Genomic DNA, 20,363 nt, shown 5'->3' on the forward strand with positions numbered 1-20,363 from the left:
GCTTCTTGGTTTTGTGTGAGAATGAACATGACGTAGAAAAGATGCCTCCAGTTAGTTAAAATGAAAAATTTGTTTATTACGTTGGTTAAGAAAAAGAGACCATTTGTTTGTAAAGCTGAGAGCAAACGGTCACCGTTTCTCCTCTCCGTTTGGTCTGTTGCACTATTCATGAATGGGTCTCTTCCACTATTTATGAGTTCTTGAATATTCCTTTAAAAACTCTTAGGACGGGCTGGAGTCTCAGAGCGTCGCTCGCAAATTGCTGCAGCATCTGTCTCATCTACGCAGTCGTGGGACCCGAGAGTCATAAAAACAGACCTGATAAAAAGCCACAAATGAAATGCACAGAAAATGTCAAGTCCTCATTCTGTCTCATTCCTTTTCTTTTTCTTATTCTTCTCATTCGTGCTTATTCAGGTTTCAATAATTCACACGTGGCATTGGTGAAATGATTGTCATTCCCTCTTCATCTGAACTACCATGGCAACAACTGATGTCAGAGGGAAAATAATGTTTAGAAAACTGAAGACAGAACTCACTGATATCTCTCAACCTGGATTTGAGGGATGATTAGTTATTTATTTTATTAACAGGTGCAGCTGTCATTACTATCATTACATCTGGAAGTATCACTTATTGTCATCATAACAACTATTGTCACAGAGCTTAAATATGACAGTTCCACAATAATTCCTGGTCTCTCTCTCTTCTCTCTCCGCTCTTTACCTCCTCTCACTCCCATTTCTCTCCTCTCTCCCCAACCGGTCGAAGCAGACGGCCGCCTACACTGATTCTGGGTCTGCCAGACGTTTCTTCCTGTTTAAAGAGGAATATACTTCACTCCACTGTTGCCAGTGTGCACTATTATGAACTGTTGAGTTTCTCTATAATATTGTTAGGTCTTGATCCTAAAAATGAAAAGCGCCTTGAGTTAATGTGTGTTGTGCTTCGGCACTATACAAATGAAACTGAATTGAATTGTTGGATTGAGTAGTCTGGAGGTTTTTCATTGGCTGCACATAAAACATCTAATGGACACTTACAGTAAATTAATAATTCTACTTATGACAATATGTTTAGCATTTTAAAGATCATTGCTACTATTTGACTACTGTTGTATTCCTGATTTGTCCAGCTCAATATTCCAGAATAATTTAATGCTCTTCTGATTTTAAATAGATCTTGGGTGCACCCTGTTTTTTTTTGTTTTTTTTTACGCAACACAAATCTTTGGTTCTTTAAATATGAAAATGTAAGCATTAAGGATTTTGAATTGTTGCCATGAGCAGAAAACCTGCACGCAGCAACTTTTTATGCCACAATTGAATTTATTCTGGACTCTATGAAGAGTGACAGTTGAGGGGAGCAGGCTGATGTGCCTCCTCAGCATAAACTGTGGAGAGAAGCTCTTTTAGGCAACCTCTGGCATTGATGTTGGTGCTCCATCGATAGATATCCGACCTACAATCTTTTACCCTAAAGCAGAGACAAATCTTCCAATAGTTTCATCCTTTTACATTAAGTCAAGACATGGTATGATATTAAAATGAGGGGTTTTCTGAGCAATTCTGAACATTTAATACAAACAGCAGAAAATACTGTATCACTGTTTTTCACATTTGTGTTTCACTGGCTAAACAGATGCACAAAAGTTAAAGTAACCATCATGTTATTCTTTATATTTTACATTTCCTTGTGGATAATTTTACATTGGAGACATTAAATAGAAATTAGTATGTAACAGGATGACTCATGAGACCCAATCCTCTTCTTTTACACTCCACTAGCACAGATTTCTTTGTGATGTTTAGCCAGTCAGCCAAATGCATCTTAGTCGTATCTTTATTGTCAGGCTTTCCTTTCACGATCACGGTCTTATCAAGTTGTTGTTTTCATTGATTGTCAGCTGTGGTTTCTCTCCAGCACTGCTCTGTGAAATCTGTTCAACAGTCAATCACTCTCTCATGTGATGTCACAACAGCTTCCGTTCATATCCACATCCATACAGGTATTATTGGTGATAAACTGTTATGACCCATAATGCGTGGTGCATTATGGGAGAAAAAGAGTGCTGGTGCCTGCAGGTAATGATGTTTAGTGTAGTAAAGGTCACTTGTGGTAAGTGTTCGTGTTCCCGTTCATTGCTGTAACATGACCATCTCAGTCTGATGGTGTAACCCACAGATCATTTTAAAAGATGGATGACACTTTCTCGCACTGTCCAGAAATTAAGCTAACAGAGTTACAAACACTGCCATCTTGGTGACAACTCACCATGTTTGTATACCAGCAAATAAATAATTAAAACCATTTGTAATGAACTAGGCAACCAAACCCTATGTGGTGTGTCCTTTTACTTTTTAATTTGACCCATGTCCCATTCATTAACATGGAGGAGGCCAGGTTAATAACTTATCCGCAGGCAGCCACCAGGTGGCAATCAAGATGATTTGGCTTTACTTATGGAGAGCAGTCATGGTGTCCATCTTCAGTCTATGGTGTGACCAGGTTTTTTGTTGCTCTCCATATGTGTTTAATGTCAATGTTTGATTTGTGCTACCTGAATAAAAAAAACTAAATACGATTTTAGACAACATGATTTTCTGCATCTACACACGGTACAGTTTATTGAGATTATGGTTAAATTTGATGTTATTGGCTTTCAGCTCGATGTTCCTACAGAGCTTACTGGTGGATTGTATTCACAGATGCGCTGACCTTTCACTGTGGGAGTGAGGTGAGTGCAAAAGGATAGACTGCATTGCTGATGTACAATGCAGCAATTACAGCATACAATACATAAACCCTATTCAAATGAATTAAAGGCTGTGTAAAAATGTAATCTGCACCGCACCTATACTCCCAGGTTTTCTTCCACAGTTCACATGCAACACCTCCATTATGTTTTACTGAAATATAAATAGTTCACGGAAAGTAGGACGCACTAACACTGTTTCAAAAGGAAAGCACACTCAAATAGACCAAGAAACAAACAGCTCATCATTAGAAGATGATGGTGACAAAGTCTTGTGTGTAGAGTGGAAACTGGAAAAGGGATAACACATTGTAAACTGGGTGTCCCATTTTTTGTGACTTCGTATTTAATAATAGACCACACTGTAATCGCAAAAAAAGTAATCACAGCCAGTAGCAGCAGCGACTCACAGGAAAGTGTTGCCAGAACACACTGTACCTTGCCTGTTTCCTGGATATTGGCAGGACAGTGTGACGTTATTGATCTCTGTGGTCTGTGTAGCAGCATATTCAGCTGCTTAACAGAAAAAATCAGATAGCTGGACATAGATTAGCATGTTAAGACATAAATGCCAGCTACTTTGGGCTGGGTCAGTCTGCCGTCAACTGCTGCTCAATCTGCTGGATTGTTTTCAAAGAACATCCCACACACACTGACATTCTTTAGCTTCATGGCTTCTGGAGGTTTGAGGTTTGGGATTTTTATTCTTCATTTAGAGAACCACAATAGTTTTAACAGGGGATTATATTTGTATTGAGGTTTTACACAATTATTTATTACTAGTGCAGTGCCTGTTTTAAACCTGCCCATTCTCTTGTCCGACATTAAAGCTCCAGGGCTACTTCAGAATTAGTCGATGTCATTAGTGAGTCCTCTTCAAACAGATCTGCAATATACTGTCACTTTTTGTTAAAACACTTTATCCTACCTGGTTTATTTGCTTTATATTCAAGCTTAAATGATTTACAGAACTGGTGTTATTTTTTCATTCATTATATGTTGGCTATTTCAGAGATCTGTTAAACAATTGACACAATCTTTAGACTCACGTTCACTATGTTTCAGAATAAAAGCTAATTCCTCTCAGTTTAATGCACTGCAGCAACAAAACAAATATTGTACTTTTACTTTGAAGACAGATAGCCAAACAGGAAGTGATTCTATAAGAATGTCATGATGAAGATCAGCGCCTGTGATGTGTGTCTGTCCCTCAACGCAATATGGTGAAAATTAATCAGATTATCAAGATCATGTGGCCGCTGTAGTTTATAAGAGGATGCAGAAGAAAACATGTTGAACTCGGTCTGCGGACTGATTGTTAACACACAGCTACGCCGCGCTGGTCCTCTGTTTGTTCAAAGTTCACAAATATTGAAGGTATCCCGTGTCAAAAATCAAACCAAACTCAGCACTGCACTTCCATGGGCCATTAACGATACACATGCCAAGTGTTGAGTCGATAAGATGAATGGTAAATAAGGTATTCACATTCACATTTCTCTCTTGCAATGTTCCCATTGTGGGGATTTGATTTGAAGAGAGTTTGAGTAACTGTTGAGCATTTCTTAAAATTATTAAGTGACTAGATAGAGAAGGAGAAAACATATAGTTATATACAGATGGGTGACAAAACACTCAGTGTATGAGTCAGTTGCTGTGACCAACTCCCCGTCATCCATTCCACAAGTGTCTGAAACTCTTACTCAGAGACTGAGGTGTTTTACCAGTGGTGGTGGATAGTGCTGTTTAACAAGCCACTCCAAAGCCTCTCACTGGTGCATGCTAGGACAGACATCTTGTGCTGCAGCAGACAAAACATTTATTTTTTCTTTTGCTTAGTTTTTTTAATTTATTTGTCTTATCATTTGGTAAATAACCAAATGAAAAATGCTATAAAATGCCCAAGCTGATATGCTAAAACTGCCTGATATCCAGATAATATATTCAATTTGATATAATAGAAGATTAAATATTCACATCTAGGAAGCTCGAGCAAATGATTGTTTGACCTGCCCCAGAAATTACATAATTAAATAACCCACTTGAAGCATTTTAATTTTCTACAAATTAACCAGCTAATTGACTATTGATTTCCTCTCTGCTGGTGGCTACTGAAGGCCATGACATATGATTCACTACAGTTTCATACTCGTCATACTCATTGCTTTGTTTCTCTACTCATTCAGTTCTTCTCTTTCAGTTCTTTTGGTGGACATGTTTGAGAAGTGGTGTCTCAGACAACTTCAGAGGATGTGGACAGTCAGTTCTGCTATAGTCGTTCCAGTGGGGAACAGTGAACTGGCGAATGACGAGTATCAATGTGCTTGGCTGTATAGAATTAAAGCAGGGGAACGCTGAGGAAGATGATGCGCACTCAGCAGAAGATTATTACAGCGTATGTGTCATACAGCCACTCTGTGGACCATGATGACACATAGTGATGATGTAGTACAGCCAAATAATGGTGCCAGATTCTCCTGTGTGGTGGCTGCGACCACCGGGAAAGCTGTGGCTCAGCGGAGGAGGTTAATGATTTCTCCTCAGTGAACTGGATGTGGAACAATCCTGTAAAAGAGAAGAATAGCAGAGCACAACAGGACTCTTCCTCCTCCTCCTCCTTCCATCCTAGTCTACATCCTCCCCTCCTGTTACCCATCATCCCTCTCTCCATCCTTATTGTGTCTGTAGCATCTGCTTGGTGCTCGCCGGTGTCAGAGCGGGGGTGCTGGCTCTTCTGACACCACAGTGTGTGAGTTTGTATTAGTGTCCGTATCTGTGTTTGTTATATGAAAGACAAATACAGAGTGTGGGTGTTTGCTTGAGCATGCGCCTTCCTACTACACGATAGGGTAATGGTTATAAATGCAGTTGTGGGAATAATGCATGCGTGGTGCCTGCCCATTAAACTAGACTGTGCAGCAAATGTGGGCACAGGGGGAGAGAAAAAAAGGGGGGAGGAGGAAGAGAGAGAAGCAGTTTGCATCGGCTGCCTGTCTGCCACACCCAGTCCTCTTGCTTCCTCCTCCCAACTTCATCCCTTCCTCTCCTCCCTCCCTCCCTCCATCTCTCTCTCCCATACACACACACTATCCTCCCCCTCTGCTCTTCTAGTCTATCTGTTGGTGTTTCCATGAGAACAGAGAGCGCTGGGTATGGGTGGGTGGGTTGGTGGTGCGGGTGACGTGTCCTAAGAGCACAGATCTGTGCGTGTGTGCACGTACACGGTGCATGCGCCTCATCACTGCTCTCTTTCACACGTCTCTCCTGGCAAGAGCCACTCCTGGCCATGCCAGAAAACATGCTTTCGGCATCGCCTTGGTAATGTGGACACAGAGCTCACCAGCTCAAAACACACTGATGTGAGATCCAGACGAGTGTGTAACACACAGTCTAAGAGGGAGCAATCAGAGGATTTGACTTCCATTAGGGAGCCTGTTCTTATTATAAATTCCTTATGAATGTGAAAGAAGGGATGCAAAAAAGAGTGGCGCTCATGCTGTGTGGATGAACAAAAATGAAGCTCAATAAAAAAAAGATCTATCAGGGCAAATATTGGAGGTATCCAGTCAGTTATTAAGGGAGAGTCTTTTTAGGGTGGGGCCGCAGCTTCTGATGGAGCCAGGCTGAAAGAGAAGAGGAGGAGGAGGGTGAGAAGATGTAGAGGAGAGGAGTGCTGATCTAAAAGAGGTGGTGGGGGGTTCATAACTATGAGTGAGAAGAGGAGGAGGAGGAGAATGTGGGGGGGGGGGGGGGGGGGGGGGGGGGGGGGGTAGTGTGAAGCGAAGAGGGGAGGAGAGAGGGATGGTGGGAGTGAGGGTAAGGGAGGGGTTTAAAGGGCGGGCTTTTAGTCATTGTCAGAGAGAGAGAGAGAGAGGTGCGTCCAGGCAGACCAAGTGAAGAGCGTGTGTGTGCAAACTGGGATGAGTAAATGCACAGAGCAGCTTAGCTGTTGATACAGCCAGACACAGAGGGAGAGAGAGAGCGAGAGAGAGAGAGAGTGTGTGTGTGCACGAAAGCAAGCGAGAGAGAGAGAGAGGGTGAGAGAGAGAAGAAGTGAAAGGGAGAAAAGGGAAGAAAGAAGCAGAGAAGAAAAAAGGGAGGATACTACATCTACAACTATGCTGTGCTGCATAAGAAGAACCAAACCGGTAAACTGCTCTTTTGTTTTTGCTTTATCAGATATTTCTCCTCTCATGACAGAATGCTGCATCTCAACTCTGAACTTTGTGACTGTGGGTGTGTGAGGAGATGAAGATGCTCGAGGTGGGATCAGAGGAAAGAAATGTTGGTGTAATTTGTGTTGGACTCAGGGCCCTGGCTCTGACAGGAGTGTATCCACAGAGCCCAGACACGCCTAGTTAATGTGATTATCCTGCATGAATGGATGTTGCCACAATGCCTCTCAGACCTCACACTGTACTCACAAGAGAGGAGCCAGGCGGTAACTTGATCTCGGGCATTCCCTCGTATTGATCAAGCACTTGAGAAAAAGTAAAAGATTATTGATACATTCTGTATTGTCTCTGCTCTTAAAGCCGGGGACACTCCCCTCATTTATTCAGGAGCTTCTCTGAACTCAAGACAATGCACCACTGTTAATGATTCTTCAGATTAATCAGGGCGACCGGCAGTGCTGCTGACTGACGCCTTGAATGTTAGAATCTGTGCTACTTGTGTTATCATGAAGCGTCTGGCACAGGAAAGTAAATTTCCACAGTGAGGAGGGAAAAAAGGGTGGGGTACGGATTGAGTGAGCAGCACCATCATGTCAATGGCCTCAGGGGAACACAATGGGAATAAATGAGTCTAAATGGATTATCATAGCCCTCCAGCTTTATAAGTGGATCCTGTCAATGGAGGGTACCGTGAAGTGTGCACTCATTTAAAGGGTGTGAAATGGTGGTGTTGGGTAGTTTGGAATAAATGGTTATTCTCAGTGGCAGGGCATGATAAAAAAAAAGGTGTTGCATGGAAGCGGGTGGGTCTGGACAGTGGAGGAGAAGGTGGTACTTCCCTGTGCTTCCAGCAGCTATCATGGTGGTTCTGTGTGTGAACAGGGCTGAGCTCCTCATGCTATCACCAAATCATTTTAGATTTTATCGGACTCATAACACAAACTGGATTCTGATGGCACTTGATTGGTTATTAAATGTCAGCCTGCATGAGTCATATCAGCTGTGGCAGGGAGCGGAGAGAGAGAGAGAGAGAGATAGAGAGAGAGAGAGATAAAGGATTCGCGGCTTTAAAAGAGGAAGAGCAGGGCGCAGCGAGGCAGAGTGGAAGGGTGCAGTGTGGCTGGTGCACATGGAGGGGTTGCCGAGACTGGGTTGGAGAATGAAGGGAACCTGGTGGGCACAGAAACAGAGGTGGGGGGAAAAATCTGGGGGAAGGGGGGGTTTGCAAGGTATGGAGGAAGGTGGAGAGAGGCAAGCATGCAGAAAAGCAAAAAAAAAATTAAAAGTAGATGGTGGCTATGACCGGCAAGAAATGGGATGATGGTCGACGGTTGAGCAGGTGCAAATGTGAGGAAGATTAGGGGAGGTGGGAAACACGAAGGAATAGAAGCCGGCGTTCTGCACACTGCAGCCATGTGGGTGAGGCACCGGCTTTTGCCTCAGAGCGCCGTCGCTGCCTCGAGCGTGCGCATCTCGCCACAGGGGGAAAGGAAAAAAAAACCTGCCAGACCTGCAAGCACTTATCCTCCTGCTCCTCCTGCTTTTCATGAGCAGGAGCATAAATGAATCGAGACACACTCATTGGTCTTCACGGATGGGTGAGCAAAGAGCTTGGTTTTCTGCTTTCAAACGCGGCAATGTTGCTGAGGGTGCTGCCATTGTGGAGTGTTAAGTGCTGTTGCAACATCCTCACTATCGGAGTGGCTACTAGCACTTAATTTAACACAGCTCCGATTTCTTTAGCTTTAGGTTCATTGAAATTAAAAGCAAAAACTCAACCTTCTAGCTTCAACCACAAAACATGCCGCTGATCCTTGCCTCAGGGTTTTGGGGAAAGAGCAAGGATCATGTTCTTAAGTCTAGTTCCATCTTAAGTTATTCTCAAAATCAGGTCTTCCTCCTCCTCGGCCTGCTTAGAGCTGCTTTTCCTAATAAATTAGGCCTTCCTACCACATCCCGCCCATGTCTGCTCCTCTTGTCTTGCCCCACCTTCTTTCCCAGTTCTCCTTGCACCAGGACCATACCTACGTTTACCTGAAGCCTCAATCCATCTCGACCAAACTCCAAATATCAAACCCAGATTGGTAATTTAAAGAAAATGATCTCCTCTTACACTATGCCTCCACGGGCTTCAGCCACAGCCCCATATTTTCTAATCCTGCCCCCCTCCCCCCTCCCAGGTACCATGCATGTCCAAATCCCAGTCTCTTTCCTCGAGTTCCTCTGCACTGGCCCCTCTCCCTGCATCCACACTGCCTGGCCCTTGTGAGATCAGTGGTGATTGCGGAGCCTTTGTTCAGGCAGAGAGCCGGCATAATTGAATTAAAGGCTGCTCCAGAGGATGTAATGACGCTGGCATATGGCTGCTTATTAGTTGCTGCGATGCATCTTTTCCTGGGCCGTCGTAAAACGAAACAGCGCGTCCTTTACCATCGCTCATCAATTCACTGAGAAAGGAGGGGGGTGGAAGAGAGAGGGAGATGGTGAGCGAGCGGGGGCTGTGGCAGTCACCACCTGAGCCCCCCTCTCCTCATCTGCAGGAGATAGCTGGCTAAAAGGGTGTGGTGCTCTGCTGTGTCTGGCTGCATGTGTGTGTGCTGAGAAGGGAGAATGAGTGGGTAGCAGTTGGTTCAGTGAGAAAAGAGAATGAAAGATGACAAAGACAGAGAAAAAGGAGATATTCAGCAGTTGCAGACAGCAGCAAGTCTGAACGGTTCCTGCAGAAAAAGCAGACAGCCATTGAAATCATGCTGGGATTTATAGGTGTCTCTTTGCAGGAGGTGTGAGTGGCTAGATCCCTCTGGCTTCCTGTAAACAGTGGTAATACGACAAATGTTAAGGGAGGTTTTCATGTTATTTAAATGAGACCATACTCATAAAGGATCTTCAATAACATAAAGTAAATTCCCTGCTGCACCTGTTAGGTGTGTGATAGAGAGGGGCCTCTGCAAGGCAACGTTCTGTGACTCCACCATTATCAATGCAAATATTACCTTTAGTATTCCTTTCCCCCCTCTAACCAGTGGAATTCGATCTGAGGCTGGGTGGAGCAGCGAGGTGAAAAGGGAGTGTCTCTCTTGAATGGATCAGGATAATAATTAAAAAAGAAACTGACTTTATGCATCCCTGATGTGTGCATTAGCGTGAGCTGTGGCTCTGTGGTAACTCAACCAGCACCATATCTTCCTCCGTCTCTCCTCCTTTCCCCTCCTCATCCTCCCCTCGGCCTGAAACAAGTCCCTAATGGCACTGGCAATGAGGCAGTGTGAAGGTGGCGGATTGTTGCTGTGTGTCACCATTGGGGGATGGTCTGTGTGTGTATGTGTGTGTGTGTGAGAGAGAGAGAGAGAGAGACTATGAGCGCAGTTATGGATCTGTCGGTAAACCATTGACTCTGGGGTGTGGTTCTCACGACAGCCGGTGCCCACCCAAGGACAGAGGCAGACAGGGGAGAGAGGGAGCACAGGCTGCGGCCAACAGGCAAAGCTGTAATAGACACATCCAGCAGTCAGATAATGTGCTCAACACATTTTAGCACAGCCATTTGTTACCTTTACAGACAGAGCAGACAGTACGCTTGTATCTGGATGATTTAACCTGTGATCCATTGTATGTTCAGATTCTGAACACGAAGATGGCCGTCATTGTTTTTTCACCTAGATGTGTAATAATGTCAGTGTGTCCCACAGCAAATATATCTAAATTATACTGGAGCCATTATAATCCAGGAGAATCCCATAGTTTTGCGATCATGCAAGAAAAGCCCAATTCAAAACACAATGTTTCAACTGTATAATAAACACAGTTTTCAACAGTTTAATGTGGCGTATCTAGAGCAACCAGCAAAGACCGTGTTCAAAAAGGGGAAGCACCGCAGGCTAATAGTAATAAGTCATTTGATTAACCTGATAATGCAAATATGTTGTCTCTCTGCAAATTAATGAAGGAAATGGTGGAGTCTTGGTGTGGAGGGAGTTGTGTCTTGTGGTGCGCTGCACCTTTGGGAGGTGCTGCTGTATTTATGAATGAAAATGTGTGCCGCACAGACACCGGGTGGAACAGAGCCTGCAGGAGAGTGCGTGACCGGAGTTCAATTAACAGTCAGAGTATTTAAGAAGACAATCTCAAAGCATTTGCTGCAGTTTCTTTTGCGTAGATGTTGAGAGGTTCTAAGCTCATCCTCCACTAAAGATCATATTTTACAATAAATGACATGTGACAAATTTGATAGTAGCCCTGTAATGATTTTTACAGTCCATGGTAGCAGATGACAGCAGTCAGATAATCACAGCGTAGCACTTTTAGATGGTGATTCACAGACAAATGTCAATAATTCAAATGATGATGCTACAGTTGTGGTCAGACCATGATGGCCGTGATCTTTCTTCCCCTTGTCTCTGTGCACTGATATGAGATCACTTGGCACTCTGCTGGTATTTTATTACATTTGGACTCATACACACCCAGATCTCTAAAGTAAATGACATCCCCCTCTGTTCCAGTAATGATGTCATACCCCCCCATTCCCAAACACCCTCATCCATCGCTCTCTCTTTCTCTCAGTGTGACTCACTGTTTGCAACCAGTAAGTAATTCTATTTAGAGTTAAGTGCTTGGGTCAAAATTTTGGCAATTGCAAGCACCTATGAGATCAGACGCAATATCGGCCCAATAAGTCACCACGGTGTCTGCCTCTATGCTGGCTGTCTGCTCCAACAGCTCTGCACTCGCTGAAGTTTATTTCAATGCTTAATAGTTAATCATTAAGAAAGTAGCTCTGCTTTGGTTTTCAAGCATCATAAATCCCAAAACTAAATGAGCAGGATAAATCCCTAAAAAAATTGATTTTATAGAGGTTTTTAATATTGCATTTCGGAAAATTGCTCCAGAAAGATGGTGGGTGGAACTGCAGGACGGCCCAGGGCAGGATTTATAACCTGAACCCAGGAGATTGCATGTGAATAAAGGTGGAGGAGGTGAATATACCAACACAGCTGCACCTTGGCCTCGCTGCTCCAATATTGCACTGACACACTGACCCTGAAGGGAACATGTTGGTTTAGGGCCTCTGGCTCTTAAATCATGTCACGCAGATGTGATTCCTCACACAGGCAGCTGTCCAAGTCAAACCTCATCTCTGACATAATGACTGAGGTAGGTATCAGGAAACAGACGGATGGATGCAGCTACACACAACACTTCCACTTAAATTCACTGACCTTAAGCAAAATGCTACAACACGGTGACACAGACCACTTACATACTGCCATACAAACATACACATACAACCCCTCTGTCCAGCTCTGTACCGCACCCTGCTGCTACACCACACAACCCCTCCTTACCCATGCTGATTGCTCCCCCTGATTTATGAGTTTCTATTGGGCCATTCCCCTGAGGGGTCAGATGCACTGCCAATCAGGGTGACATATAGTCTTTCATAGCACCAACCAGCAGACAGCGTCGTGATGAGTTAGCACTCTGGTTGTCAAGGTAACCTTTGATGGTTGGGAGGGGTATGGCAGTGAATGCAGAGGAGATTCCAGGCAGCTCGTTCCCTAGCAGCCAGAGATGGAGCAGTAGTATGTTACTGTAACTCAAGAATAGAGATGGTCTCATTATTTTTCGGTTCTACATTTAAGTTTAATCTCTGATTCTATTTCAGCAGTGTTATCAGAAGGAAAATATCAACCTCTTGCCTGGATTTAATAAACAAAATAAATGCCAGGAGTCATTTGTTGAGCCCCAAATCCCAGTGTATCCAATTCATTATGTTCAGAGAATCAACCCACACACAAATCTGTTATTCTCATGATTCACCGTGCCACTAAATCTCCCCATAGCAGCACATGATATGGTAAAATACTGTACATTCATTCCACTGTCAAAGCAAACACTGGCTCCTGACAAAGCTGTGATACCAGAAAGGACAAAAACCCTCAAACCCTTTTAGATTCTGCTGTTTTTCACATCTTTATCATTTGGCTAACTGATGCTACACTGCCTGCATGCTCTTTGACTATTTGTGTTTTGCTTCATGTTGCTTATTCACATTCATTTAAGGTGCACATTTGACTCTTTGGATCAGTTGAACCTTGGCTAGAGAATATTTTAACTTTATTTGTTTGCCTGTTCATTTTGAATGTACTGATTCGTTTTGTTTGCCACTTTCAGTGCTCATCATTCATTCCTTTATTTGATTTGATTTCTTTTCATTAGATTTTTATGACTCATAGCACAACCCACTATTTGATGGACAACTATGGATCCACTCACTCAAGGTAATATCATGGAACCCCTTTCAATGTTACATCATGTACTACCCTATTCCTAACTCTGTTCCTTATCCACTCCTACACTGTTTCAAGTCCTGAAACCCTAATCCAAGCTTTCCCCAGTCTATAACTCTGACAGTGACACACTAGTTCATTAGTTAACTAACAGCTTCCTCTCATAGCCCATACTTGTGTCTCTTTCTGTCTTCTGACCTTTCAACTCATGACATATTGTATTGGTGGGATTATAAACCCAAATAAAAGTTTGCCAGCATGATTATTTGGGATGGTCATCTTCAATCTACCAAGCAACAGGCCACCACACAAGGACACTTAGTTCTTAGTGTAACAACCAGTAGATACCCTTTGCTGGTTTCCAGTGGACCTACCACTGGAAAAAGAAAAACGTTTACCCATTTTGAAAAAAAATACTTCAATTGGTGACACGCAAATACATTTACGTACATTTACATAACGTTGATTTGAGGAAGCCTAATTCATCTGTGTGTTGCCAAGTGAGGTAATGTTTTAAGTTGGTATACGATTTTCTTTTTTCAGTGTATACAGAGCTGAGAGTACATGTTAACCTGCTGTATTTTCTCTTGTCTGCTAGGTGGAGAAGAACGAGGATGCCGACCAGAAGATTGAACAGGATGGCACCACCAACAAACCTGAGGACAAGGCCCACAAGGCTGCCACCAAAATACAGGCCAGCTTCCGAGGACACATAACTCGGAAAAAGATGAAAGATGGAGAGGAAGAGAAGGAAGGAGATAGTCCTGCTGGTGCAGAGGAGGCGACAGAGGGAGGAGACGAGGTCAAGAAAGCAGACGGAGAGGAGGCACCTGCAAAGGAGGAGGAGGCTGCAGGAGAGGAAGCCAAGAAGGAGGAGGAGACAAGCCAAGCCAAGAGCCCAGTGGCGGACAAGCCAGCTAATTCTCCAGCAGCTGCTGCTGCTGACTCTCCTGCAGGCGCAGCAACGTCCCCCGTAGCAGCGGCCCCAGCTGCTGCTTCTCCTACGGCCGCCACAGCGCCCTCTGAGCCCCAAAAAGAGGAGCCAAAGGCTGAGGAGAAAGCTGAGGAGAAGCCCAAAGAGGTGGAGGCCCCAGTGGCTGCAGCCAAGAGTCCCACCACAGTCACAGCTGAGGAGAAGAAAGAGGAGGAGAAGAGTGAAGAGAAAAAGGAGGAGGCCAGACAAGCCGACGTGCCTGCTGCTGTCAGCCCGACAGCTGAGAAGGAGGAGCCTAACCAAACAAAAGAAGGTATGCTGATTATTCCTATAATATTCATATAGAATACTATTCTTTACAGTAAGATTCAAAACATGACATGCAGACAAGCACATCAAATAAAATAAGTCCACTTGTATAGACACTTCAAACACTGTGTACAGTTTGTTTGTTAGGGCACTAAGTCCTCACACAAAAAATTATTCCAGACACTCACCAATCAAGAAGCAATTTAGTGTAAAAATCGGATAAACTGAGAATACTTGAGCCCTCCCTTAGTCTGCTTGGCAGGCACCAGTGGAAATAACTGCTTGTTGGGTCTTTGGGATTTAAAGATCTTTGGCAGAGCTCCACCTCTCACTGGTTAACAGAGAGACGCAGCTCAATATTAGATTAGACAGACTTGCATCTTAGTCTGTGCAAGATGGGAACTCCATATTGATGAGGTGTAGAGATACGCAGTGTAAGCTCTGGTAAAGAATGAGGAATGAGGACTTGGAAATGGTCATATCTCAAAGTTATCATGAAGAAGTGAGATTTTATTGTTTGCTTAATGAGAATACATCGCTTTGAGTCATGAACATCTTTCATGATAACAGAACCTGTTATTCTTGCTGCTACAGACATTGACTAAAAAGAAAACAGTCAAATGAAAACACTGGTGTCATCCCTCACCAGCTAATAGATTTCAGAGCAAACCACCATGAGATGTCCAATTATAGCAGAATGTGCATGTGAGAAGAAACTGGAAGGTCCTAAAATTATAGGTTGATAAAATGCACTTCCACAACATTCACTTGACATGAACTCATATTTCTGGTCCAAGGACTCTCAGACTGGGTCAGACAGGTAGTTAATGGAGTTCAGAAACACACACACACACACACACACACACTGCCACACACACACCAACTGGAGAACTACATGGAAACTAGGTCACCTAGGCAGCACTCTCTCCCTGTTGTCATAGTTACCGCCTCAATGGGATAGCTGGCCTGCATGGAGGATAGTGGCGATAACAGGTGCTCTGATTTAAATGAATGATTAATGACTGGTCACAATCCACACTAGCAAACACTACTCTCCACAAAGAGCTGCTAATTAAAAAACTCACTGCTGCTCTTAATCTGCTTTACCAACTGATCTGACTCAGAGAGAAAATTAATATTTATAACAAAGTCAGTGGGTTAGAGTTTGTCAGCTCACAGGCAGTGTTACACGCACAAGGATGTCAGGTACTCTGATCTCTCTGAATAATTTAGAAGGTGACCTGCGCACGATCCACATTCTCTGCCAAGCATTATCGGTGTTCCAGGCTTCACTTCTGACCAAGTTGGTAGAAGATGACGCACCTTACATTCCTACAACCGAAGACAAACAAGCAGTTTAATGACAGATAATTATTAAAATGCATTAACAAGCTAGAATTGCACTCAGTAAAGCACATACCTCCACAGGCGTAATAGCCCTTTTAAATTCAATCAAGCTGCACCGGATTGCACACACTAAAATAAAGTGACAGTTTCCAGAGTTCATGTCTGAAAACGGCTTTATATAAACCCTTCCTTCCCTTAAATATGGTTAATTATTCCCCATCAAGATCAATTAATTATTTCCTGTGAAAGCTTTCAAAAAATCACCAATTTCACAAGGTTAAAGAAAGTAATGAAAAAAATTCCTGGATCTGCCTCCTGATCTGGATCCTTTTCTTTTTTTAAATTGTTCCCATAAGAAATACTAAGCAGGTATGGTGTACTGTAAGATAAAGGATCATTTAGAAGTCATAATGGAAGTCAAAGTATTCAAAAAAGAGAACAAACAAGAAAAGGAAAAACCACTTATATAAACCTAGATATATGTATGAGTTAATTTACACAGGCACATCCAGAAAGGAGAGAGAAAAATATAAAACATATGAAAATAAATAATATAAATAAGAATAAAATTTTAAATTATCAGAGTTGCCTTCATTTAGTTTTTCTGTAATCTTGCTTACAGACAAACAAACAAAGAGACTGGGGGGAAAACATAACCCCCTTGGTGCAGAGGCAATGAGACACAAATGTAAAGAAAGTCTTCGAGTGTAAATACTGGTTGGAACATGTCATTATAGGTTTCATACAAAATACTGATCTGTTCATGATTGGTGCCAATCCTAGTGTTTATTTTTTTTACATTTCGGTTCTTATTGTCTTCGAAAGGGGGATTGTTTTCCCATCACCAGTGAAACTAAAGCACCATTTTAGTCTGTAATATTTCAGGGTGTAGATAACTGGGGTGACACTACTGTCAGAAAACCAAGAAACGATGAGCTCGGCACTGAACTGGGTGAAATTGCATTTGCATCACACAGTTCAGTGGCTGCAGAGAAGAACATTTGCGAGTCAGTCATACTAGCTAACAAGGTAATTACCACTTACCTGGAAGGTCTGCTATGACTCATGCTGTCTTGAGTCACACACACACACAGGTAAAAGCACTAAAACTGACGTTCCACTTGTGTCTTTCTCTGTCTCGCTTTCACTCACACACACATTCATCCACACACGCCCACACACACATGCACTCCATCACCCCAATCCCCAATGCAATGATGTCATTCTTTGATGTCTGCTCATTCTATTAAAAGAGTATGAGATCACCAGGGTATGACATCACCCGACTTGGTCAGACACAATAAAATAAAGATCCCACAATCAATGTAACTCATTTATTATTTATTGATTAATACATAGATATAATAAAATAAATGTCTTGGCAGCATAAATATCACCGAGTGCACGGATTAAAAAGAAGAATGTATTGAAAGAAAAATAAAAAGCATCAGAGCAACAATCCTGATTTCTTGTGGTGCCACCACAGCCTGTTATTACAGTGCAGTACACACAGGGCATCACGCAGGATGAGATGTGACAGGCAGAGATGCTGCTGTTAGTGTCGTGATGTCAGTTAAAAGGCTTCATGGGTCCATTAGGAGCACTCTCTTTATTATTTACACGGCCAGTGTGGGACTTCAGACATCAGGTTGCCGTGCGCTCTCAGTTTTACTCGAGTTGTCCTCGTGTGAACATCATGGAATTGGGCACACTGTTATTACTTGATTGTTTTTTTTTCTGAATGAAGATAATTTTTGATATTTTTTACTTGAAAAAAAACAGCACAGAAAAGTAGATAATGCTGCTCTCGACATCAAACCTCCCTTCCACTATCTAATTTTCTTCTCTTCGTCTCTCACCCCTTCTTTCTTCTCAACCTTACTTGTCATTTCCCTCCTCTCCCTTTGCTTTTTTTCTCTCTTTCTCTCTCTCTCTCTCTTTCCCCTTCGACTCCCTCCCTCCACACAGATGCTGCAGAGGAGTCTAAAGCAGAGGAGGCCACCCCAGCGGATGCAGCGGCAGAGGCCACCGAGTCCAAGGACGACTAAAGTCTAACCTAAAGAAAGCAGAAATTAAGAGTATGAAGAATAACACAAAAACAAAAATCTAAAAGGTTGCTCTTCGCCTTCCCGATGATAGGGCAGTCCGTTTCTATTTGTTTGTCATTTTTTGTGTGGCAATGATTTTCTCATGTTGGGGGGAGTTTCCAGCGTGAAGTTTTTTGGCTCAAGCTAATACTATGAGGGAGTGGTGATGATGATGTTGATGATGTTGATGATGAAAAATGATTGTTCCTTTGAGGATGGAGGATTTGATTCGGATCTTCACTATTTAATGTAAGTGAAATAATGGTGGAATGATCGCTCCCGACTGGATGTTCACACATTTAAAATGCGTCGCAGATGCACCATAGTTTATTTGCATTGCAACGCACTTTCTTTGTCACACTTTGCAAGTAAAATCCGTTCTGCAATTGCACGCACAAAAACAAACCGGTTTTAAAATGCAACTCTAGTTTTCGACACGGCACAAGTGTATTGAGAACACAGCGAAATAGTTAACGTACTGACACATTGGATGGAAAATAGAATGTATAGTTAAATGTGTGATGTGTCCAGTTGGGCGGCTTTACCCTGAATCCAAAAACCACACATAGGACAAGACTGTCACTCTGTTCTGCTTGAGTCATTCAAGCTTGGTTTACACCCCTTTTACAAACTCTCTGTTTACTCACATTTATAGTAAAGGACCTGTTGCCATTTGAATGACATGATCATATTATAAGCTATAGAAATCTGCTATAGTATTGATGTAACTGGCTCTTACATGACGATTTGCGTTCTGCCAACCAAACGTGAGAACAGTAGCATGAACCATCGAACCAGATGCATGATGGGAACTCTCCCTCTGAGAGGAACTTTTTCGCAGTCACAAAAACTTAAGAGGTGTGGCGGCTTCTTTTTGATGTCTTTGGTGTTGTTATGACAGTTTATATGAATTGGAAAAATACTCTTGCACTGATGTTACGGAAAAAAAGAAAAACGCTAAAAAGAAAAATCAAACAAACGAGCAAAACAAAAAATACTTTTCCTATGTTCCAGTGAGTGCAATGTCCAGTTTCAACCTTATCAAGGAGTTCAAACTTGTGAGAAAAAAAACATGAAAAAATAAAAATGGTTTCAATGTCTGTTTTCAAAATAAAGCAAATGTGCCAATTACCATCATAAACTGTGGAGTTTATTTAAAGCTGTATCAATAATGTCTCATTCTCTGTGACCAGTGGCCCAATGGTTCACTTGCATATCACATAACTGCTACATTCATAATTCTATCTTGCCCCCCCCTTTCTCTGCTATTTCCTTGCTATCTTTATCGTTTAAATTGGTAATTGAAATAAAAACTAGTGCCAAAAAGAAAACATCTTATAGATATACAGTAAATTGTTATTCTCAAATCTTCCTTTGAGCTTTGTTGGAAAAACGCATATCAGCTTTCTTGCCACAGATTAGACTGGAGGAGAGACACATTATTTAGGTCATATCTGTCTGTTCAATATAAGCTGGAGACAGTTAGCTTAGCTTAGCATTAAGGTTTTAAGCAGGGTGAAGCATCTAGTCTGGCTCTGTCTAAAGTTTAAAAGCCACCTCTCATGAACACTAAGTAAAGGCCGTTGTATGGTCTGTCACAGCTTGTAAATTGCACTTCAGAAAACCTGCGTCTTAACTGATCTGAATGTTCACAGTCACACGTTAAAAATGGGGATAACGATCCCATCCGTTGGACTGACACCAGTTGAACATGCAAAAAAATGGCCACAAGTCTTTGCATAATAAATGAAAAAGGAGAGCTACATACAGAAGTTGAGTGGTTGTCTCTCTGCATTTGGATTGTTGGTTTTCACAGAGCAGGTATTTTTCATTTGATCTGCACAATGATGGTGAATAAGTGCAGTTTTGGAAAGGTAGAAGACCCCCCCCCCCAAAAAAAAAGGGCCAGATGTGTTGTTCATTAAATAGGTTTACTGCAGGATGGGAAAATATTTTATGTGTTACTTCTTGAGGTTTGTTGATTTGTTTCTTTGGACAGAGTCAGTCGAACTGTTGTTTGAAGTCTGTGTGCTGCTGGCACACAGTACACTCATGGAATTACTCATGTTACATAAGTACCAACAAGAAAAGAAAGTATTTTTCAACTTCTCACTACTCACCATTTCTTCCTCGATATGTCAATCTTACTTTACAGCAACTGGGAAACTGGGATACAAGCAAATTATTGGCAAAGCCTTAACAACTACTGCTTTAGACATTTTATGTGGAAAACACAATATGGCTGTGAGTAGACAGGTTTACACAGATACCAATATTCTGATATAGACAATAGTCTGAATAAGACACTTCCATTAAAACAGATTTACTGATTATCTTAAACTTAATCAAGTCAGACTAGGAATATGCAATAATGCGATGGAGACATGTGGAATATTTCACATTTTCTGGACTTGTACTATCTGTAACTACTTGAAGGGGCTCAGTAGATTCTCTCAAAGTATTAAA

At 42.4% G+C, this 20,363-nt stretch overlaps 1 protein-coding gene across 1 annotated transcript; it reads left to right on the forward strand.

Annotated features, from left to right (window-relative positions):
- The first annotated feature begins 6,604 nt into the window (after nt 1–6,604).
- gap43 (growth associated protein 43) lies at nt 6,605–19,038 on the forward strand. Its single transcript, XM_020094834.2, has 3 exons — nt 6,605–6,903; nt 13,819–14,467; nt 17,779–19,038. The coding sequence occupies exons 1-3, from the start codon at nt 6,874–6,876 to the stop codon at nt 17,856–17,858; spliced, it is 759 nt and encodes a 252-aa protein (XP_019950393.1). The 5' UTR covers nt 6,605–6,873; the 3' UTR covers nt 17,859–19,038.
- The last annotated feature ends 1,325 nt before the right edge of the window (nt 19,039–20,363 follow it).

This window comes from Paralichthys olivaceus, chromosome 11 (assembly GCF_024713975.1).
Source record: "Paralichthys olivaceus isolate ysfri-2021 chromosome 11, ASM2471397v2, whole genome shotgun sequence".
Classification (NCBI taxonomy): Eukaryota; Metazoa; Chordata; class Actinopteri; order Pleuronectiformes; family Paralichthyidae; genus Paralichthys; species Paralichthys olivaceus.